Source organism: Lycium barbarum, chromosome 10 (genome assembly GCF_019175385.1).
Source record: "Lycium barbarum isolate Lr01 chromosome 10, ASM1917538v2, whole genome shotgun sequence".
Lineage (NCBI taxonomy): Eukaryota > Viridiplantae > Streptophyta > Magnoliopsida > Solanales > Solanaceae > Lycium > Lycium barbarum.
The window spans coordinates 5,275,894-5,298,197 of NC_083346.1; the positions used below are offsets into that span (position 1 = coordinate 5,275,894).

A 22,304-nucleotide genomic window follows, 5' to 3' on the forward strand; every position below is an offset into this window, starting at 1 on the left:
ATTTAAATATCTTTAATTCTATTAGTTGAATTGGGCTTTCTATATGGGTTTTCTTTATTTGGGCCTTTGGAATAGGATTGCCAATTTCATTTTTGGGCTTTTTTCTATTTGGGTTTGGTGGAGCAGGAAATTGGGTGATCTACAAAAATGGCATTGGAGGTGGGGGTTTGCGACCCTGTTTGCCTCGTGGACAAAACTGAAGAAATTGCGGGATTTTCCTTTCAAATGGGTTTGTTTTAATACTAAACAAGTGTCCAAAAAGGAATAGTTGGTGAATTTTTTTCCAGAAATACTAGAGACATTAAATAAGGATTATGAAATCCAACAATTTTAGTAGATCACTTGGCTCATTAGCATAACTAGATACTCACACAATCTTTGCCAAGAAATAAGAGTATTCGGATAAAATTATAAACTATATCTGCTTTTTGGATAGATGTGTGGGACATAAGGCCGATCACAAAACTATTACGCCCAGGGCGGACCCACGTTGGCCTGAGTAGTGTCAAGCGACACCCGATATATATAAAGAGAATGACACCCTTAACATTGAGACTCGCTTGGAGCTTTGGTTCGGCGCATGATTTTCTTGTCTGAGGTTGCAGAGTTGAACCTTAACTCAAGCATATTTTTGGCAAAAATGACCTATGTGGCTAAAAATTGTGGTTATGTAGTATCGAATTCATGACCTCTTGTAGCTTAAAGCATAACTTAACCATTGGGTCAAGGTTATCTCTTAATTATGTGATATTCATATTTTTGTTGTATCTTCTATGAATACCGACATCGCTTACAAAAAATCTTACGTAGGCTATTGATTACACCATCTTTCAAGCAACTTCTAGTATATAGATTTGCTATGAACTAATAAGAACTTCTCGAGTCATAAGGGGGAAGGGACAAAACTATAATAATGAAATGTATGAGGTGACGTCCTAATTTTGTATAGAGATTTCTGGAGAAGACGCATATATATATATAAGCAAGGCATCTTCTTTCAAGACAAGAACTCCCCCCTCCCCCCCCCCCCCCGGTTATATACCCCTTGGTTTTTTCCTGCATTTTTTTTATCACTTTTTGTTTTGTAAGGTAAACGTTTAAAACACCTCTCCATTATACGAAATACTTAAATAATATTATTGGTAAAGTTTATGTCATGTGATCAAAAGGTGAAACGTGCGAGTCGTGGAAATAATGCTCGCAGAAATCTAATGTAAGGCTGCGTAAATAGACCCTTGTGATCTGGTTTTTTCTCGAACCCCGCGCATAGCGGCCTTTTTTAATTATTTATTGTTTTTTTATTATGCATTCCATTAACAAATCGTCTTGCTTTTGTTTTATTTTTAAGAAACCTTTAATATTGAAAGCATATTTCATGCGCCGAATATTTTGCGAACAAATTTCAAATTCATCCTACTTTTGTCTAAATATTATTTCCGCTGCTATATTTTAGGTTGGAACTCTTTTTAAGTCAAGGACAAATATGAGATAATTTGCTAATTGAAAGGGTGATTGTAGAAAGTATCACATGTGGTAAAATTGAAATAGTTCATACATAGAAAAGATATTTTTATCCTATTATCCTTTTTTGACGTCTGAACAATTTTGCACATAACTTAAAAATTTATTCATATCATAGACATTTTTTAGACAATTTACACATGATGGCCTTTAACTACGTTCATATTCTTGTCATTTAGAATTCAAACTTAATCTCCACCGTTCAATCTTTTTCGAAACAACTAGAGTTGGATATTAATGTTATGTGATTTATAGACCTACCAAGATAGAAATTACTCGTCTTTGGACTACTCCTTACTTTTTAGGTAAGAAATGTGATTGGTTTGACTTTTCTTTTGTCCAATGTTTGTAGCGATAATCGAAAGGCCAATTTTTAATTCTGTGACATAATTTTCTTAACCTTTCAAAATATATGAAAATCTTGAAGGGGATTGTTCGGTTTACTTAATTACTAGTTACGTGAGAACTATTTTATGTCTGTTAATACGTAGATATATTCTTATTCCACATTTTATTCTGCATAACTTAAAACGTATAGTATTATTTAATATAGCTAACAATTGCCCCCATATTAGAAAGAGAATTTGAGAGAGTCGTCAAAAAATTGAAGAAATGAATATCATATATATGTCTTAATCCAATATGCAACTCAACTTGGTAAATCTATAATTTTAATGTTGTCAAACAATCCAATCCTTAAAATTCACTAGTTTCTGCCTCCAAAGATATTAGCAGTCCTCTTGGGAACTCCATATAAGGGTACAACATTGGATAATCATCTTCTTTCATTGTCCACCTACACAATAGATGAATAATGTTTTATTTTAATATAAAAAAGAAAACAAATCATCAGGATTTAAAGTTAATAGGTTTAGAACTTTAGGCCAAGTTCAGTTTGCTATGTCTGAAATTATAATGTTCACATATAAAGTGTACCATTTTTATTAGTTTGAATGGTAATTAAGCAAATCATAAAAGAACAAACACACAAATGAAAATATGATTGTAAGGTGGGTGGTTTGAATTATAACTCATTATTTAGTTCAAATTGACCTAAGCAAATTACGAGCGAGTTATGGTTACATTCGTTATTATTTTGACCCCTTTTAGCCCACTGAAATGTATAATTCGCCCATTTAACACATCTATTAAATACCTGTAATTGAGGACGAGATGGTGTAGGAAGAAAGCTGCTCTAATTTAGCAAGCTCCCACCCGGGACACAACCGTGATCCACCTCCGAATGGAATCACCTTCTTGCTTGTGGCTGGTTCCTGAAATTTGTTTGGAAAAATTAAAAGATATTTTCTAAAAATCTTAATGATTGTCCATTGAAATTAATATGCTTCATGGGGAAAAGAAAAAAATAGAGAAACTTACGCTCCATCTCCAAGGGTTAAACTCCGATGGATTTTCATGCAACGATGGATCAAGATGTACTGCAGACAATATAGGAAGTACTTTCCAGCCTGCTGGAATATGATATCCTAGAATCCAAAGCACAATGATTAAAAGAAAATTATATTACCTATACGTGTCAAGTACAATACAAAAAATAAAAAATAAATTAAATCACATACGTGTGATGAAAAAGTTATGACAGACAAGTCTTATGACATAAATCATTAATATGGACGCAATTTATGATGGAGATGAAGATTTGTCACAAATATGTGACGAAAATAAGAATCCATCACAACGCCGTCCTAAATCCCTTTTTTTCTTTCTTTTCATGTAGCGATTATAGAATCTCCAAATGATTATACATATGAACAATATGATCTCTTTAATGATTTCTTGTTAACAAACCTTTGAAATCGACATCATTGATAGCTTCCCTGTGAAATCGACATCGTTGAGAATGATTGTCGTTGAGAATTTACAAATCGCAGAATGATCGTGCTGAATTAACTTAGGTGACTTTGATGTCAAGTGGTCGAGAAGAAAATCAATCAACCAATCAAAAGCGCCTCAATCCAGATAATTGTTTCAGTTATATGAATCCTATGTCTCCTTTCCAGCTATTTCAATATTCAAAAAATTTAAAATAATTAAACTACTATTTGTTGAAACGTGTACTTCACAAGCATTTCAAAATATCACAACTAGAAGAAGCATGAAGATATAATTGTTTTGGTAACCGCTCAGGGTCAACATTACAATTGACGGTTTCATCAAGGTGTCAAACTTTCAAGAAGTTCTGAGTCTCATCAAAGCAGTCATACTTTAGACAATAAAAAGAACAACCACCAAGAAAGAAAGGCAAATCAGGTATTTTGCTAGCATATGTAAAAAAAAAAAAAAAAAAGGTGAACCAAACTTTCTTTGGGTTGACACGTAGTAATTTTTATGGTATGTGCGAAAAATGGATAAGAATTCATGAAGTGCAGCAATTCAGTGCCAACATGTACTTTATAGGAACTTAATCCTTGTATGTGTGTCCTATCTGTATTAAGGTATGTATTGATTTTTTAAAAAGAGTGTCCACATAATCTTTTTTTTTTTTAGTAAAAAAGAGTGTTCACTAATTAAATTAAGAAAAAATTAACTTTATTATTTCAGATTTGCTCCTATTAAGTGTTATGTGATCAAATCCCAATACATATTTAATTAGTGGCAATTTAGTCAAATTACCTTTTTTTTTAAGAGTTAATGGCTAATAAGTGGATACTCTTTTTTTATCCAAAGAGAGTATTTCTTAAGGGATGTGCAAAATTCATAGTGGATAAAGAAATTCTGATTTTACAGACTCGAAAGGAGAAACTGTCATCCTAATCAATCCTATTCATCTGCACCCGAAAGAAGCTGATTCGTTCACTTGTGCTAACAGAAAAGAAAGACTTATCTCCTGCAAAGCCTTTCTTTGAAGTAAACTAGTTGAACAAGAAAGAAAATGAATGGCTATAGAGGAATACTCCATTCCTTGCTAAAAGAATCTTGTCAGTATTGGTATAAATGACCCTTCCCTCGCGTTCGGCTATAGCAAGAGCCCCCGAATCTACAGCTGCTTGTCGTTCCAACCCAGTTCCAACAATGCATTTCTCGGAGCGAGAAAGAGGAACTGCTTGACGTTGCATATTAGAACTCATTAAGCTCGATTCACATCATTATGTTCGATAAAAGGAATGAGGTACTTAAGTTGGCCTTCACCGGCTAGACCCCCGGGAGGACGCCGGTCTTTTTCTCTTCCATGTCTAAAACTTATTGGAGTGCGAATGTGAATAGTCAGATTTTGATAGCCAACGCATAGTTAACGAGGGTGACGTAGAAAAATAACTATTTAATTAAAAAAAATTATGAAGTGCAAAATGCAAGCAGGACAAGTACTGAAAGAGAATGGAGGGAGTTTTATACAACTATAGAGGTCGACAACACGAGTACGAAATCCCGAGCCTTTTATTTTATGCGCTGACAGAACAAAAAATATTTACATTGTCATACGATGTATAAGATAATTAGAGTCTGTTTGGATGGGTTTATGCCTATAAGCTGCAAACAACTATAAGTTAAAAAAAATAAGTTGGGGTAGTCTAACTTATTTTTTTTGGCTTTTCAAACTTATAAGCTGTTTTAGATAAGTTAAGTCAAATTGGCCCAATTATTTTTTTAGCTTATTTTAAGCACAAAATGACTTTAAGCTGGCCAGTCAAACACTCAAAAAAAATGAAAACAGCTTATAAACAACTTATCAGCAACTTATAAGCCAATCCAAACGGGCTCTTACTGATAAATCTCTACACAGCTTTAAGATCCCAAATTATAGACATTAGTTTTGTGGTTAATTACCTGGAGGATAGCAATGCGTAAAACATTTCCATGTAAGCCCAATACAATACAGCCGAGTGCCATTGTTGCTGGTCCAACAACAAACCTCAAAATCATTGCATAAATTGTCAATGCAGCTCCACATGCAATTATCTTCCCTTGCAAAGCCATGAATAGTCCGAAAAATAAAATTCAAAAAACACTGTTGTTTAGCAAAAAGAATTGCATTAAATTTGATGTTTTTTAATGAAAAGTCATCTTCAGTAGTAGTACTAATAAAAAACAGTTCATAAAAGAACGAAAGTGATTGTTGGTTAAACAAAATATCAGGAGTTATCTAAAGCTAGCTGTTTCATTAAATTAAGGATCAAAAGTTATTAAATGCTTACATTAAAAGGAAGAACCCTTATTGTTGTTCCAACTGTTTAAAAACACTTACCCATACTAAACATTGCAACACCACTACCAGCCTTTGACATTATCAAGATGGATCCCTCTATTATGCTTGGCATTTCAAAATTCCACCTGTAACCAAAAACCCAAAACATACAAATAATAAGAAACTGAAAAGAAAAACACTTCAATACGACCAAACACGTTACTAGTGAAAGATATACTCCATCTGTCTCAAAATATTTGTCGTCCTTACTAAAAATACTTGTCTCAAAATATTTATCATTTTATTTACCCAAGATAAAATTAAGTAGTTTTTCCCATTTTACCCTTATATTAATTACATCAATGGACTAATTTTGTGAATTCACATACCAACATTTAAGAAGTTTCATTATTAATAGAGTAAATGTTTATTGAGGAGAGACAACATGATAAAATATGTTAAGAGGGTAAAACAGTTAAAATGTTATCTTTATAAATGTTTTCTTAATTAGCATGTAAATAATAAATGCGACAAATATTTTGAGACGGAGAAAATATTTTTTGCTAAAAAATTAGTAGATGAAATTTACTAGAAACAACTAGTCAGTTACGTGGAAAAAGTAAAATAAAATGAGCTGTTGAACATAGCGTCAAACAGTTAAATATGTTCTTCCTAATAATATATTAAACTTTTAAATAAAATGGTTAAACATTTCATCATGTTATCAGAGCAAGTAAAGGTTTTGAACTCCAACATCACGATCGTCACCCCTATTATAAATAAATAAATAACAAGAATTCATTTAATCTCACACGTATAATTAAAAATTATGTTAAAGAAAATAATTAAATAAATAAAAGTGTGTCCATACACACATACTAGCTAAAAAGAGACCAAGAAAACAAGCATAAGAATTGGGAGGCAGTCTTCATCAAAGGCCAAAACGCCAGCGCATTATTATTATTATTATTATTATTATTATTATTATTATTATTATTATTATTCCTCACTTGAGTAGTAGTAGTATTTCCTTCAGTCACTAATAGTCCCCGATTCAACAGAACTACCAATTACATTTTCACTATTATGCATTTTTGTTCTCCAAAACTCAAATAGCAAAGAAGAAAGCCATAACAAAGCTTGAATCACAGCAGCTTGAACAACAAGATCAACCCCTAAATCCCCATACATGGCCTTCATCAATGGGACACCAACAACAAGTGTGTTGTTCAAAGTGGCCAAAGAAAAACTAGTTATGGACCAAGAAAAGCTCCCTTTTTTTGTAAAAGTTAGCCCATAGGATGAGAATTAAAATTACCAAGGCTTTGCCGATTAGGTCTCCGGTTAAAAAGAGGTAGTTGAGCTTGTATGGGTTGATATTTGCTATGAATTGGAAATTGGAAATTGAAAAATGGGAGAATGAAGAAGCAATTGAATCTATTGATGGCATCACATTGTTCCGGCTTGAACATATGCCATCATTTCACTGACCCATAGCCTAAAATAAGTGCCACATAGAGTGGCACCATGGCCACCCTCACCTTGTAAATATCGTCCAAACCTATCATATTTTTTTGTTCTATATATGAGAATGCGTGAAGCTTTTGTGATTTTGTATGTGTGTCGATTATTAGTGGGTGTTTCATGGGTATATATAGAGAAAAGTTTGGAGTTTTAAAGTCAAATAGTCTCTTAAGTTTGAACGTAGGTATATTTTAGTCCATATTATATTACTCTGAGCACATATGGCTTTAAGGTTTGCAAGAACTAAGCACTTTTGATTCAAGTGGAAGTCTAGTAGCGTAAGCAGAATTTTTCATAAGCAGTGTCGATGTTCGTAGAAGATAAAAAAAAAAATATCAATCTTGGGTTCAATACTACGTAACCACAATTTTTAGCCACAGAGGTCATATTTGCCAAAAATATGCTTAATTTGAGGTTCGAACATGCAATCTCGGACAAGAAAATTATGCGTCCAACCAACACTCTAAGGGAGTTTCAACGCTAATAGGTGTCATTTCCTTAGTATATGTTAGTCTATACAAAATATTAATATATATTAAAAAAAAAAATCCGACTAAGGTGTGTCACTTCACACTCCTCGGGTCAACGTGAGTCCGCCCCCGTGGAACATTAATTCCAACGAGCCATTATATCTAGCGAAAACATCATGTAACTAATTTAAGAAAATGATCTCGACAAATATCTTGTTAACCAATTTCATTTTTTTCCTCCAAATTCACCTCTAGTGACAATAACAACAACCCAATTTGCACGAACTTCCTTTCCCAAAGATTTGATTAGTGTGCATAGACTCTACTTATCTTAGTCGGCTTTCTTGCCTTATGAAAATATTTCATTTTATATTTCTTGTCCGGCTAGAGCAATTGAAATTTGATATTGGGAGATTGGGGATCGATGAAACACTCGAAGATGCATATTTGAGAAGCCAAAGTTATATACTCTATAATATAGGGCTTATGCACACAAGTAATAGAAACCACATAAAAGCTGTGTAATGTTTTTTTTTTCGAGCGCAATTAGCAAAGACGCAAACTAGTTGCAAGTTATGCTCACTCGAAGTGCAGAATCAAGATAGATGACGCAAGTGACAAGCAAGCTAGTGACTCGTTGCACTGCTAGCTCCCTTAAATCATTGACTACCACAAAGATTAGAACTCAGGAAATAAAAGTAAAAGTTTGACATTAAAATCATCACAAATTTTGTGTCACTTTTCTTATTAAAAAAAAAGAAGGTTTCATCAACAAAATTAAACTATAATTGTGGGGGGAGGGAGAGGGGGAGGTTTGAATTTGAGCTAGATCACCTCGATTGCGATCATTATTTAGCTTCGACGTCACGTACAAAAATACATGACATTTTCATTAGTGTTGGAAATATCCCATCAAAATTAAAGTCCCGTTAATTGGACAAAAATGCGGAAATTATGCAAAATTAAAGATATGTGCTCAAAGTAATATGATATATGAACCAATACAGACTTACCTTCAAAATCAAATGATCATTTGATTTAGAGCCTGTTTGGATGGGCTTATGCCTATAAGCTGCAAACAGCTTATAGAGCCTGTTTGGATGGGCTTATGCCTATAAGCTGTTTGCAGCTTATAAGCTAAAAAAAATAAGTTGGGGTAGTCTAACTTATTTTTTTTGGCTTATAAGCTGAAAACAGCTTATAAGCTGCTTTAGATAAGCTAAGTCAAATGGGCCAAATTATTTTTTTGAGCTTATTTTAAACACAAAATGACTTTAAGCTGGTCAGCCAAACACTCAAAAAAGCTGAAAACACCTTATAAGCAACTTATAAGTCAATCCAAACGGGCTCATAAGCTAAAAAAAATAAGTTGGGGTAGTCTAACTTATTTTTTTGACTTATAAACTGCTTTAGATAAACTAAGTCAAATGGACCAAATTATTTTTTTGAGCTTATTTTAAGCACAAAATGACTTTAAGCTAGCCAGCCAAACACTAAAAAAAAAACTGAAAACAGCTTATAAGCAACTTATAAACCAATCCAAACGGGCTCTTAAAAGATCACAGATTCTAGTACCAATATGGCAAAACCTATCGTTGTCATGCTTAATTTCTGTTTCTTTTCTTTTTTGCACCCTCGTTTTTGTTATGCATATGTATTGCGCGATCTAGTAAACATTCACACTAGATCTAAGAGTACAGTGATTAATTAATGTTTCATCAGCCTAAACTTTTAAGTTATTTCCATGATTTTTAGACCATGAGTCCATAAAAATAGGGCCTGATGCGAACCAATCATTTGACTAGTTTTCATATGTTTTAAATTTGTACGATGTTTGGTTAAATTTACAAGCTGGTAAAACTAGTTATAAGCCTTTTTTGATTTATTTTATGCTTTTGACAATTATTAAAAGTGCATGAGTCAAAATCAGCCAAAAATTATAAGTTTTTCACCTAACTTATGATTTTACAACTTATAATTAAGCACTTTAATTTGACCAAAAGCTTACCATTTTTACCCTAATATCTTTTGGATCTCCAAATACTCATCCTAAAAATATTAATATTCTCTATATTCTATTTCTGTTATTCATCCTTTGTTATATAAAAACTTTTAAAATTATATCTTTTGTAAATTGTTTTAAGTGCATTTCAATCACTTTTACAGAAAAATTATTTATCACACACTTTTTTACAAGCGCATTAACTGATTATTTTCATCTTCAACTCTTCTATTTAAGCACCTAACTGTTTTTATATAAAATTATTTCACTTAAAAGTATTTTTTTCCAAACCATTTGATGCTTACCAACTACTTTTAATTAGCTAACACGCAAATGGTTTTGTGAATTCAGCTGTAGCATCATAAGATACCACAAATGTACAATTAAATTTGCAAATTGGACCACCCAATTCATCACTTCTTTCTAAGACATGCATTTCTATCCGAATTATGCTAGCCGTTCTTTTTGTGAAACAAATATAAAATCTTATTTCTTCAAATTGATGGATGAAATATAATGTTGTGTTCTCCGCAATGCTGTTGGTAATGATGAATTTAAAACAAATATTAACACATCATAAAGCATTAGTAGTCAAGAAAAGGCAGCAATTAGTGGATGACTATACGTAATTAGTAAATCATTCCACGAAAACAATTTTTGAGAGAATCCAAGTGCGGAAAATGGTATTGATTCTTAGATTCTGGGTTTTGATCCCAAGTTGCAACAACCATCACTAGTATATTCCAAGTGTTTAACTAACTCATGCTTTATGCTAATCTACAAAAGTACTGGCTGATCTCCATTGCCATTTAAAATTTCAAAGAGTTTGATGGTATTAGGCAACAATTTTGAAAAATTATTCTATATATCACGATTCAACTAGGAGCTGATATCGGTACTTGCGTTACGTAGGCGTCATAACTCATTTACCTAATCATTTTCAACATCAATAGCTCAATCAATAAAGGGGTCTTTCACATTTTTGGCATGACGGCTAAAAATAAAGTACTCTTAGCGGTAAACATTTGTAGTCATCGGCAGTGAATACTAGGTGTGAAAAAAAAAAAACTCAAATTTGGCCCTAAACTTACGAATGATCTAAATTTTCTCTTAAACTGTTGTCGTTAGTCCATAAGAGCACAATTGAGCCACTTTGATAGTGAACAGAGGTAAGAACGAGACATTTAAAATTATAAAAAAAAAAAAGGTGGACAAAATCATTCCATTTAATTCGCACAGTCTATAATCATTTTTTACCCTTCACCTATTTAGTTTATGCCCAAAATTCGCATATATCATTGTCAAATCTCGTTACTTTCTTATTTTAGCCTTTTAGGTATAGTTGAGTACTGTGATCATTATCCAACAAACTTTCTTGACTCCCCATTTTTTGTAGTCCTTGCATAATTTTTTATTGACTCTTTTTTACCCCTATTTGAAGTTTTTATACCTTTGTGAATGTTCACACATTTTTGTAATTTTTAAGAACTTTAAGGGCCTTTTTCATGCTAATAAAATGATGATGGCATGGATAAGATTATAGTGGTCCCCACACTCATACATATTTGAGTCTTTTTTGTGGAAATATTATTAATTTATTTTCAATAATATTTTTCCTTAAAACATTATTATAGACATGTAAAGAATTATCATGTCATTTAAATTATATCTTAATATAGGCTTAATTATTGAATTAAAATATTATTCTTATAATATTATATATAATTTGTTGATGTTATTTACCCTTTATCATTTTCTATTTTAAATTTCCATTCATCCGATTAAACATATGTTTTTTTATTTCCAGTAATTTTATGTCATACATGCAAGTAAACATAAGTGATTAACAAAGATTTCACTTCAAGTAGGATTAAGTTTTAAATTAAAACAATAAACACAAATAACTTATATCATTGTTAAATACTTTTAAAATGTATCAAACATACAAATTATAGTCCTTCCGTCTCAATTAAAAAATGAATTCCGAAGTACGGTAGTTCATTAGTCAAATTTTACATGGGCACACTAGTAACATAATATATATAATAAATGATTATATTAAAAGAGGAACTATAAACTAGGATTTACCTTATTACCAATTTCTACAACTATGCTTATGACAAGTTTATATGATTTTTCTTTAACGATGAATACAATATATAATGTGGGTTAACAGTCTGGTGAAGGGAAAAGTACTTCTAATAAATAAAATTAGTTTTATCTAATAAATATATAACTTAAAATAAATTAAAACATAAATTAACTTGTACTAAAATAACTTTAGAATTAAAATCTAGCAATAATCAGTTTATAAAGTGTTAATAGATTTAATGACATCTTAGTCATTTTAACAAAAACAGTGCTTGCCAGCACTTTTTTATCAAAGACATTAACTGCTTATTTTAAGCTTCAACACTTTTAGCTAAACACCTAACTTTTTTTTTTTTTTTAAATTAAGCTCCAGCACTTCAAAAGTGCTTTTAAGTCCAAGTGCTTTAAAGCTACTTTTATTCTACTAATCCAATCGGACTCTTGGTTTTGTAAAATAAATCAACATCATTAAATTTCTATTGCACAATTGGCAACCATCTAACCCCCTATTGAGAAAAACTGGACAAAAATCTACTGGAAGGGATCCCAACCACAATGTAGGGGGAGAGAGGTGTTTTGACAAATCTACCGGAGGGGATCCCAACCACAATGTAGGGGGAAAGAGGCGTTTTGATCCATTTCTAAAACGTTAAGGGCATTAAGTGGAAAAAGGGGTAAATTTGATCCAGTAAATGAAAGGAGGTCATTTTTGAGTAATTTTTAATACTTTATGAGCATTTTTGACTCTGTTCCGTACTCAAAAAACAACATGCACACCCTTATTATAAATTATTTGTAATTACATATAAAATATTTTAGTCGACATGAAATTCACATGAAGCGCAAACTTCTAGCTTATTTGGCCAAGTTTAATTGTCCTAAAAAATGCTTATTTTAAAATAGTGAGGTGTCTGACTAAGTTTTTGAGAAAAAATAAGTGTTTGTGGTGAGCCGCATAAACAATTCTTAAGAAGCTAAGTGAAATAGCTTTTGCACAAAACACTTTTGAGAAAAATACTCTTAGAAACACTTTTTAAAAGCTTGATCAAACACTGGTTACTGCTTAAAAGTTTTTTTAAAAAAAATTAATTGAACAAATACAATTTGATTTTCACCAAAAATATTTTTCAAAATAAGCTAGTTTTAGAAGTTTGACGAAACATGCTTCAATATTTATATCTTTTGAAATAAATAAAAAAATGAAAAAAAAGGCTGAAAATCTGAGAAAAAATAGTTTAAGCCCCGATCTAAATTCAGCCAAAAAGAAAAACAGAAAATAGTTAGGAGCCCATTTGGATTGGCTTCTACTGTTTTGAGTTTTTTTGAGTGTTTAATTGACTAATTTAAAGTGCTTAAAATAAACGTAGAAGTTGGGGGGTTTAATTTTATTTTTCATCTTCACTTACACACAACACACACAAGCACATTTCAGATTTTTTTTTTCTCCTCTAAAAAAACCCAAACATATAATTTCTCCTCTTCACCCACAAAACAGTCTGGTCAATGTCAGCCCACAAACCCAAGGGAAAGAATTAAAGCTTTAGCCAAAAGAAAATAGGTATAATTTTATGTTATAAAAGAAGGGGAAGGGTTTAATTTTATTTTTCATTCCACACATATTTACACAACACACACGCTACTACACATCTTCATTTACATACATACACTAAGGGTGGTAACCGGTTTGGTCTTACCGGTTTTAACCGGTAACCGGACCGGTTAAACCGGAACCGGAACCGGAACCGGTAGCACCGGTTAACCGGTTCCGGTTAACCGTTTAATGGTTTACCGGTCCGGTTCCAATATTTTGGAAACCGGAACCGGTTAAACCGGTAAAACCGGAACCGGAACCGGTTAAACCGGTTAAACCGGTAAAAAATTAAAAAAAAAAAAAAAACTAAAGTATATAAGTAAGTATATATAGTATATAGTACATATATATAAGTATATATAGTATATATATTAAGTTATACACATATATAAGTATATATAGTATATAAGTATATATAGTATATATAGTATATATATTAAGTTATACACATATATAAGTATATATAGTATATAAGTATATATAGTATATATAGTATATATATTAAGTATATATAGTATATAGTACATATTAAGTATATATAGTATATATAGTAGATATGTATATATAGTATATATATTAAGTTATACATATAGTATATATATTAAGTTATACATATATATAAGTATATAGAGTATATAGTACATATATATTAAGTATATACATATATATAAGTATATATATGTATATATAGTATATAGTACATATATATAAGTATGTATAGTATATATATTAAGTTATACATATATATAAGTATATAGAGTATATAGTACATATATATTAAGTATATATAGTATATATAGTAGATATGTATATATATTAAGTATATATAGTATATATAGTAGATATGTATATATATATATAGTATATATATTAAGTTATACATATATATAAGTATATATAGTATATTAAGTTATACATATATATAAGTATATGTAAGTTATACATATATATGTATACGAAAAACACTATTCTGTATTGTTGACTTGCTGTTAGGCTGTTAGTCAGTAAATATTTAAACTTTAATTATAAAGTTGTATAACATATGAAAATATAGCTACAATATACAAATAAATACTATAATATATATATATAATACAAAAAACAAAAAAAAAATAGATTTTAATCACTCCAAACCGGACCGGTTCCGGTTTGAGGTTTAAAACCGGTAAACCGGAACCGGTTAAACCGGAACCGGTTAGGCGGTTCCGGTTTTGGAACCGGAACCGGCCGGTTTCCTAACCGGTTCCATAACCGGTTCCGGTTCCAACCGGTTAACACCCTTAACATACACACATAACTGGTAATTGGAATTGGTGTAATTACTAGGGTAGTAATTACACAGCCTAGTAATTACACAGTAGTGTAATTACAACGACCTGTTTGTTTGTCATAACGTAATTACAGTGTAATTACAAGCGTGCTGTTTGGTTGCACAAGTGTAATTACACAGTCAGTTTAGTTTAAAAATAAAATTTAATTATAAAAAATTTAAAATTAATATTTAAAAAATATTGCCTCTATAAATGATATTAAATTAGTTATTTAATAACACATTGTTTCTTGAAAATATATTAATTAATAATCATATATTTGTAACTAATATTGTAACAAAAATAATTGATATATATTTTTTAAATTAATATTTAATTTTAATTAATTATAAAACTTAAAAGAAGACTTTTTTTGTGAGAACGTCATGGATTGGATGTTTGACAAAAAATAATATTAATAAATATAATGCCATAACATTATTCAAATGTTTGACACAAAAAATCCGTCAAATGTAAGTGAAAAATAAACAACGTGCAATGTGAAAGCAAATAACTTAAAATTGAAAATATAATCTAAATTCAAAATCCAAAAGAAAAAGTTCAACATAATACTCTTATGTCAAATTCCAACATTACATAAGTAAGTTCCAACGTAACTTAAGTAAATAATTCAAAAGAAAGGAAAAATATAAGTCTATAACCTCATTCACAATGAAATTCTACTTTAACAACGACACCCGTTATATGTCAAGTTTATTAATAACTCATTCTTTCCAATATTAAGAGGTGTAGTTTCAAATATTAGAATAATAACACGGTTATGCTAAATGAATAAAATTAAAAAATTAAAAAAAAGGAGCAATTACATGGAATCACAAGAAATAAAGGTTGGGAATGAAAAGAAAGAAAATGAAAAAAAAATAAAAAAATACATTTAAAAAAAAAATAAAAAAGTAAAAATAAAAAAGAAATTAAAATAATAGAAATAAAAAAATATTAAAAATCAAAAAATAAAATAAATTAAAAATAAAAATAAATTAAAGTAAAAAAATAAACAAACTAAAAAGTAATCCTGTAATTACAAGGTGTAATTACACCCAATTCTCAGCCCCCCTTGAGAATTGGAGAGTTTAATTACACCCTGTCAATTACACCGAATTCCCACATAACTGTGTAATTACTTGGTCAAACAAACAGGCCAAACTGTGTAATTACACCCAATTCCAATTACCTGGGTGGCTTTCCAAACAGGCCCTTAATTTTTCAGATTTTTTTACACACACTCTCTCTCTCTCTTCTTCAAACAAAACCCACATCTCTCTCTTCCTCTCCAACCCACAGCCGCCGCCAGCCCCTCCACGCCGGAGCTCCGAGCTCCGGTGAACTCCAAATCACAACCACAACGACACCACATCCCAAAAACCCAAGGGAAAGAATCACTTTATGTTATAAAGACGATGGGAAGGAGACGGCGACTTTCATCGGCGTTGGATAGAGAGCTTCAGCGGCGCATTGAGTCGTGTAAGAAGGAATACCTCTCCGTTGAAGATATCATCGACCACCTCCGTTCTTCTTATTCTGACTATAACCGCCAAAAGCTACTTCCCTTCACCAAACAGGTCCAAAATATTCTCCAAAACCCTAACCCCAATCCAGATGTTTTAAATCCTCCTCCCAGAAAGAAGCTCAAAACTAACAGCACTGAACGCCGTTGGAATCGTCGCGATGGTGATGGAGACTCGTCTACTATCGCAGAAAGCAGCAGTGACTCTGAGGATTCCGATGCTATTTACTCTGAAGAGAAGCCTGATTTAATGAAGTCTATGCTTCGACATACCTACAATCAACAACAACCCAATATTAAGTCAAAAAAAATTGAATACGAGGTGGTTCACAACAATAATAATGATCAAAAAAGGAACGGAGCTGCCACCAGGGATTTAGGACAGAAGTTTGGTGATATTAATGATGGGCCAAAGTTTAAGGATTTAGGTGGAATGGATGCAGTCTTAGAGGAATTGAAGATGGAGGTTATTGTTCCATTGTACCATCCTCAGGTGATGTTTGATTTCGTTCGCCTTACTATTTTCTATATTAGCAGGTATTAGAGTTACTGATGTATGTTTCAAGTGTATTCCTCAGCTGACTAAGCATCTTGGAGTAAGGCCCATGTCAGGGATACTCTTTCATGGCCCACCAGGCTGTGGCAAGACAAAGTTAGCTCATGCTATTGCCAATGAGACTCGAGTTCCCTTTTACAAACTTTCTGCTACTGAGTTGGTCTCTGGAGTTTCAGGTGAATAACTCATTCTTTCATCTTTTTGATTCGTTTACGTCATGATAGAATTGGTATCTGGGTGAAACTAACTGTTTCATGTTTGATTTCATTCCTGTTACTATTTCCTATTAGCTGGCATTTTGTAGCATAGACAACGACAACAACATAATACCCAGTGTAATCCCATAAAGTGGGGTCTGGGGTGGGTAGTGTGTACACAAACCTTACCCCTACCTTGCGAGGTAGAGAGGTTGTTTCCAATAGACCCTCGACTCAAGGAAATTTTGTAGCATAGAGTTACTAATTATATTTGAAGTGTGTCCGCCCTTAGACAATGAATATGCTCCCAATGTCCACGGTGGAGTATCATATTCTTGGGGATCCGTAAGCCTGCTATTTTAGCAGCAATTATGGTGCATCATTCAGTATTATGATAGTTTTGAGTGAACCCTCAGGGGTTGGCCTGTGGGCAATTGGCTTGAGCCTTGGGGTGCTCCCTTTCAAGGTCTCAAGTTCGAAATCCAGTGGGTGCAAACAATTTCTGAGGGCCATTGGATTGGGTAAAACCCTGAATTACCCGTGGTGCACTTGCGGGAAACTCCTTGCCGAGGGCCTGTGCACCCCCGGGATTAGTCGGGGCTCTAAGAGCCTCGGACACCCGGTGCTTAATAAAAAAAATGATAGTTTTGAGTGTTCTGAGGAGGAGTGGGTGTTTATTTTCTTGTTGCTGTTAGTTTAGGGTCTTTTGTATGTTTTTTAATTGTTCTCTGGGTGGATTTAATTGGGTAGTTCTCCTTTTCAGGTGCATCAGAAGAGAACATAAGGGAACTGTTCTCAAAAGCATACCGGACAGCACCATCTATTGTGTTTATTGATGAGATTGATGCAATTGCTTCCAAAAGAGAAAATTTACAGAGAGAAATGGAGCGGCGCATTGTAACACAGCTGATGACGTGCATGGACGAGTCACATAGAGTTGTAAAACCCGATGATGAAGAGGGAACTACTCTACCTACTGATAAAAGAAATAGTGAAGCAAAATCAGACGGATCTAATGGTGAACCTGGTTATGTCCTAGTAATTGGGGCCACAAATAGACCTGATGCTATTGACCCAGCATTGAGGAGGCCTGGACGATTCGACCGTGAAATCGCCTTGGGTATTCCAGATGAAAATGCAAGGGTGCAAATTTTGTCTGTGCTTACACGTAACCTAAGAGTTGAGGGTGCATTTGATCTCATGAAGATAGCTAGCTCAACTCCAGGATTTGTTGGAGCAGACTTGGCTGCTCTAACTAACAAGGCAGGTTAACTTGGCAATGAAGAGGATAATAGACGTGAGGAAGGTTGAGCTTTCAAGCGAATTGGCAGAAGGGGAAGATGCCGAAGAATGGTGGAAAAAGCCATGGTCACCTGAAGAGATGGCAAAGCTCAGCATTAATATGGCTGATTTTGAGGTATGATGCAGAGAATCTTTTTGATGACGAGGGAACCCGCAGCCGCTACCCTTCGGGTGCACGCTATGATGCAGAGAATCTTGATTTACCTTTATGAGAAATATTCTTTTGGTTTTGACCCATAATTGCTGGATCTAATTGGCATTTGGCATTTTATACCCTGTCGCTGAGACTATAGATGCTCCTCCCCTACACCAGCCTATGCAAGTAGAAGAACCATGACTTTCATTTACATGCATATTCAAAAATCAGCTTTTCTATTGTCTCAAAATTGTAGTGGTTGATTTTGAGTTTCACAGTTTAATATGTATAATAGATTGCTTTACCCGTGTTTTAAATTCTCTTAATGTTTATAAGCTTTGCATGATAATTCTCTTAAAGGATAATGCACACTCCATTTAGACTGTGAAATTTAAGATCAAGTTTGGCAGTCTAAAAGGAGGAGGGTGCATCATCCTTTAAGAGCATTATCACATGAAGTTTATACGTGTTAAGAAGAATTGAACAATACATATATGGGTAAAACGATCAATGAAGATAGAGTGGACCATGGGAGACCAGGGTTCAAATTCCAACAAAAGCACAAAAAAGTTAGTTGATTTCGTCTTTGGTGTACAGAGTTACCCTGGAACTTTTCTTGTGGAAGTAGCAGGTAACTAGTGAATTAATAAGGTGCACGAAAGTTGGCTCGAACACTGCCTTTATAAAAAAGTGGATTAAGTTTGGCATGATTATTAGATATTTTATTTTTTAGTGATCTAGTATCTGATACTCTCTTTCTGGCATGGGATTATCTTCCATGTAAAATCTGAAACAAGCTGTTTCATATAGCCTGCTAATAATCTTATGATAATCTGCAGGAAGCAGCTAAACTGATTCAACCCTCATCTAGAAGAGAAGGTTTCTCCGCTATCCCAAATGTAAAGTGGGAAGATGTTGGAGGCCTTGATTCATTAAGACATGACTTTGACCGGTACATCGTCAGGCGTATAAAGAATCCTAATGATTACATGGTCAGTAATTCTCTTAAATTATATTGAATATTCAGATAGAATATTCAGATAGAAATACCGCACTGGTGTGTCAGCTGACTGAGCTGATAACTTTCATTTAAGACCTCATTATGTTATGTTTCTTTTCCTTTCCCTTTATCTCATGTTGGGCGCTTTTATTTATTTCGTCCATGATCTTTCGTTGGGCATTTATCTCTTTCTTTGCCCAAGTTTAAGCTGTCTGTTTATTCCATTGCAGAGGATCTTTAAATTATCAATGTTAAGGTGGAGTTTTCTTGCCATCTTTATTGAACTTTGCATGGGGAATACCAGAGTTGTACTGTTACGTATCTTTTTTGAGTAATTCTTCTCCCACTTTCTTGAGCATCTTAATGTGCTTGGAAGACTATGTGTTCTTTTTGGTGTGATCACTTGTATTTTCTTTAACTTTATAATTGTGTCCTTGGTCCTACCAATGCGTCCAACTTTGTCACAACTGTAGTTGCAAGTGTCCGGTGGGACTTATGTTCACCGGGAACACTGCTACTAGGTTGGGAGGATTCACCATCAAATGAATGCTTGCCCTTTGGTTGTAAAATTCATGCATTTCCTTTAGCAAGCATCCTTTGTGTTACAAGTTTAGTAAGCTATCAGTTGATGAATGCAAAAGTCCAAAGTTAGTACCAGTTCTGTGTGGCTTTTTAGTGCCTTAACCTCAACTTTTTTGTTAATTTTTCTTATGAGTACACCAAGTATAGAACTTCTAGAAGTTGTTTTATATTTCAGGGTTTTGGAGTGGACTTGGAAACAGGATTCTTGCTTTATGGTCCCCCAGGATGCGGTAAAACATTAATTGCCAAGGCTGTTGCTAATGAAGCTGGAGCAAATTTTATACACATTAAGGTTCCTGCAAATTTCTATTTTCCTAATGACTGCTTTTCATAAAGTTTTGCACTACTGAACATGACATGTTTTCTCATTTACTGATCTCCTCCAGGGACCTGAAATTCTGAACAAGTATGTTGGTGAAAGTGAGTTAGCTATAAGGACATTATTTACCCGTGCAAGAACATGTGCTCCATGCATTCTATTCTTCGATGAGGTGCTTGTCACTCTTTACAACTTAAACACTTTTAATTTTGTTTAATAATCCACTCACCTTCAATAGTACTGCAGAAAGCTTTTACTCATTTTTATTTCCTTCGAAAACTTAGGTGCACCTGTAAGATGCTTGCTGCAAAGACTAATACACAGTACAGTGTTCAGATATTAGAGTATGTTTTGCACTGTTGCTTCAGTACCCAAAATTAGTAATAGAATAAGACAAAAAAAGAAACTTTCGAAATTCTTGTGCACTTATAAGATGATTGCCACAAAGTCTAATACATAGTACAGTGTGCAGACACGAGTGCTAAGTTTTGTACTGATGGTTTTATTACACAAAAAAATAAGGGAATAATAGAAAAAGAAAATAGAACTTCTGTGAAAAACACATGATTGTCAACCTTCTTGTTTATTTTCTTTTACATTCGTTTTTATTTTTTCATGTTTTTACAGATGGATGCATTGACAACTAAGCGTGGTAAGGAAGGAGGTTGGGTTGTGGAAAGGCTTTGAATCAGGTTTGTATGATGGAGCATGTTTTCTTGATAAAGGTGGATATTATATTCTTCTTAACCTTTGCAAATGTTAAATTTTTCTAATTATTGCAGCTACTAATAGAACTAGACGGTGCAGATCAGAGAAAAGGTGTTTATGTGATTGGTGCCACAAATAGGTATATTTTGTTCTTCTGGATATTTGTGCCTTTTGTTTTTGGAATGAACATTGGAAGTAAATGATTCACTTCCTGTTTTGGTTCTTATTCATGTTATTATGTTTGCAGGCCTGAAGTCATGGACCAAGCTATTCTTCGACCTGGAAGGTTAGGGAGACTCCTATATGTCCCTCTACCTACTCCAGATGAGCGTGGTCTAATTTTAAAAGCTCTTGCCCGGAAAAAACCTATAGATTCTAGTGTCGACTTGATGGCTATTGGAAGAGATGATGCCTGTAAAAGTTTAAGTGGAGCGGACCTAGCTGCACTGGTTTGTTCAGCTTTTGTTCTAACCCACTAGTTTTACCTGCCTTTAACCCCCCCCCCCCCCCCCCCACACACACACACACACACACAAAAAAAAAAAAAACCTTGAAAACAATGGAACTTGTCACATCTCTTTTTTTCATGGTTGGTACTTTTATCAAAGGCGTGTTTCCTTTATTGACTTTTCCCAGTTGCTTAAATGTGCTAGATGAATGAAGCTGCAATGGTTGCACTTGAAGATAAATTGAGAGCCATAGATACAAGTTGTGGTGACATATCATCGACCATCAAGGAGTCGCATTTCAAACGTGCTTTGGAGAAAATTTCTCCATCTGTCTCCGACAAGGTACCTCTGATTCGGGGACCTGGTATCATTTACAGTTAAGGTATTTATCATTGTGTGCTAAATCCGATCATGGTCTCTTATTATTCTGTTTCTGTTTCTGTTTGTGGATGCAGCAAATAGGATACTATCATGATTTATCAAAAAGGTTCAGAGCAGCATGAAGCCAGAACATGAAAGCCTTGGTGAAGGAGAGGAAAGAAGATGCTTAGAGTGGTGGTCATATCTCCAGCTTAGTAATTCTGGTCTGCACTATAGAGGTTCATGGACCGCTTATACTAGACTGGCATCTTGGATGCTCTTTCTAGCAGTATCTCATATACTTCTCAGCTAAAGTTGTACAATGTCTTCATTTAACAAACTATTGGAAATATATAAACCTGTACCTGTACAATGTCATCTTCTTGCGTTACAAAGTGCTATGAAAATATTCACCTCAGGGTTTCTGGGACGATTGCTGTGCTGATGTAATTTTCACCTTTTATTACGAGGCGAACTAATCCATTTCTCTCGCCTCCTTTTTCTTTTTTGGGTATAA

The 22,304-nt window shown here is 33.3% G+C and overlaps 2 protein-coding genes, 1 non-coding gene and 1 pseudogene across 3 annotated transcripts in view; 1 reads left to right on the top strand and 3 right to left on the bottom strand.

Moving 5' to 3' along the window:
• Positions 1-2,135: 2,135 nt before the first annotated feature.
• LOC132614523 (cytochrome P450 724B1-like) overlaps positions 2,136-22,304 on the bottom strand; it is a 36,114-nt gene continuing 15,945 nt past the window's right edge. The window contains exons 7-9 of the mRNA XM_060328988.1: positions 2,902-3,008; positions 2,678-2,795; positions 2,136-2,317 (exon numbers count right to left, since the gene is read on the bottom strand). Coding sequence (XP_060184971.1) covers positions 2,307-2,317; positions 2,678-2,795; positions 2,902-3,008 — 236 coding nt within the window. The 3' untranslated portion in view covers positions 2,136-2,306. The remainder of the gene's footprint in view (positions 2,318-2,677; positions 2,796-2,901; positions 3,009-22,304) is intronic.
• Positions 3,650-3,740, bottom strand: LOC132616410 (small nucleolar RNA snoR128). The gene has a single exon (XR_009573191.1). It is a non-coding gene; the product is annotated as a small nucleolar RNA snoR128 (small nucleolar RNA).
• LOC132614524 (auxin efflux carrier component 5-like) lies at positions 6,452-7,233 on the bottom strand (annotated as a pseudogene).
• On the top strand, positions 15,898-22,217 carry LOC132613516 (cell division control protein 48 homolog C-like). The gene is given in 12 exon segments (XM_060327557.1): positions 15,898-16,671; positions 16,757-16,910; positions 17,695-18,200; positions 18,202-18,348; positions 19,209-19,361; positions 20,127-20,243; positions 20,338-20,442; positions 20,898-20,966; positions 21,053-21,117; positions 21,226-21,427; positions 21,632-21,769; positions 21,883-22,217. Coding segments are annotated over 12 exon segments (2,304 nt in total). The 5' UTR covers positions 15,898-16,071; the 3' UTR covers positions 21,931-22,217.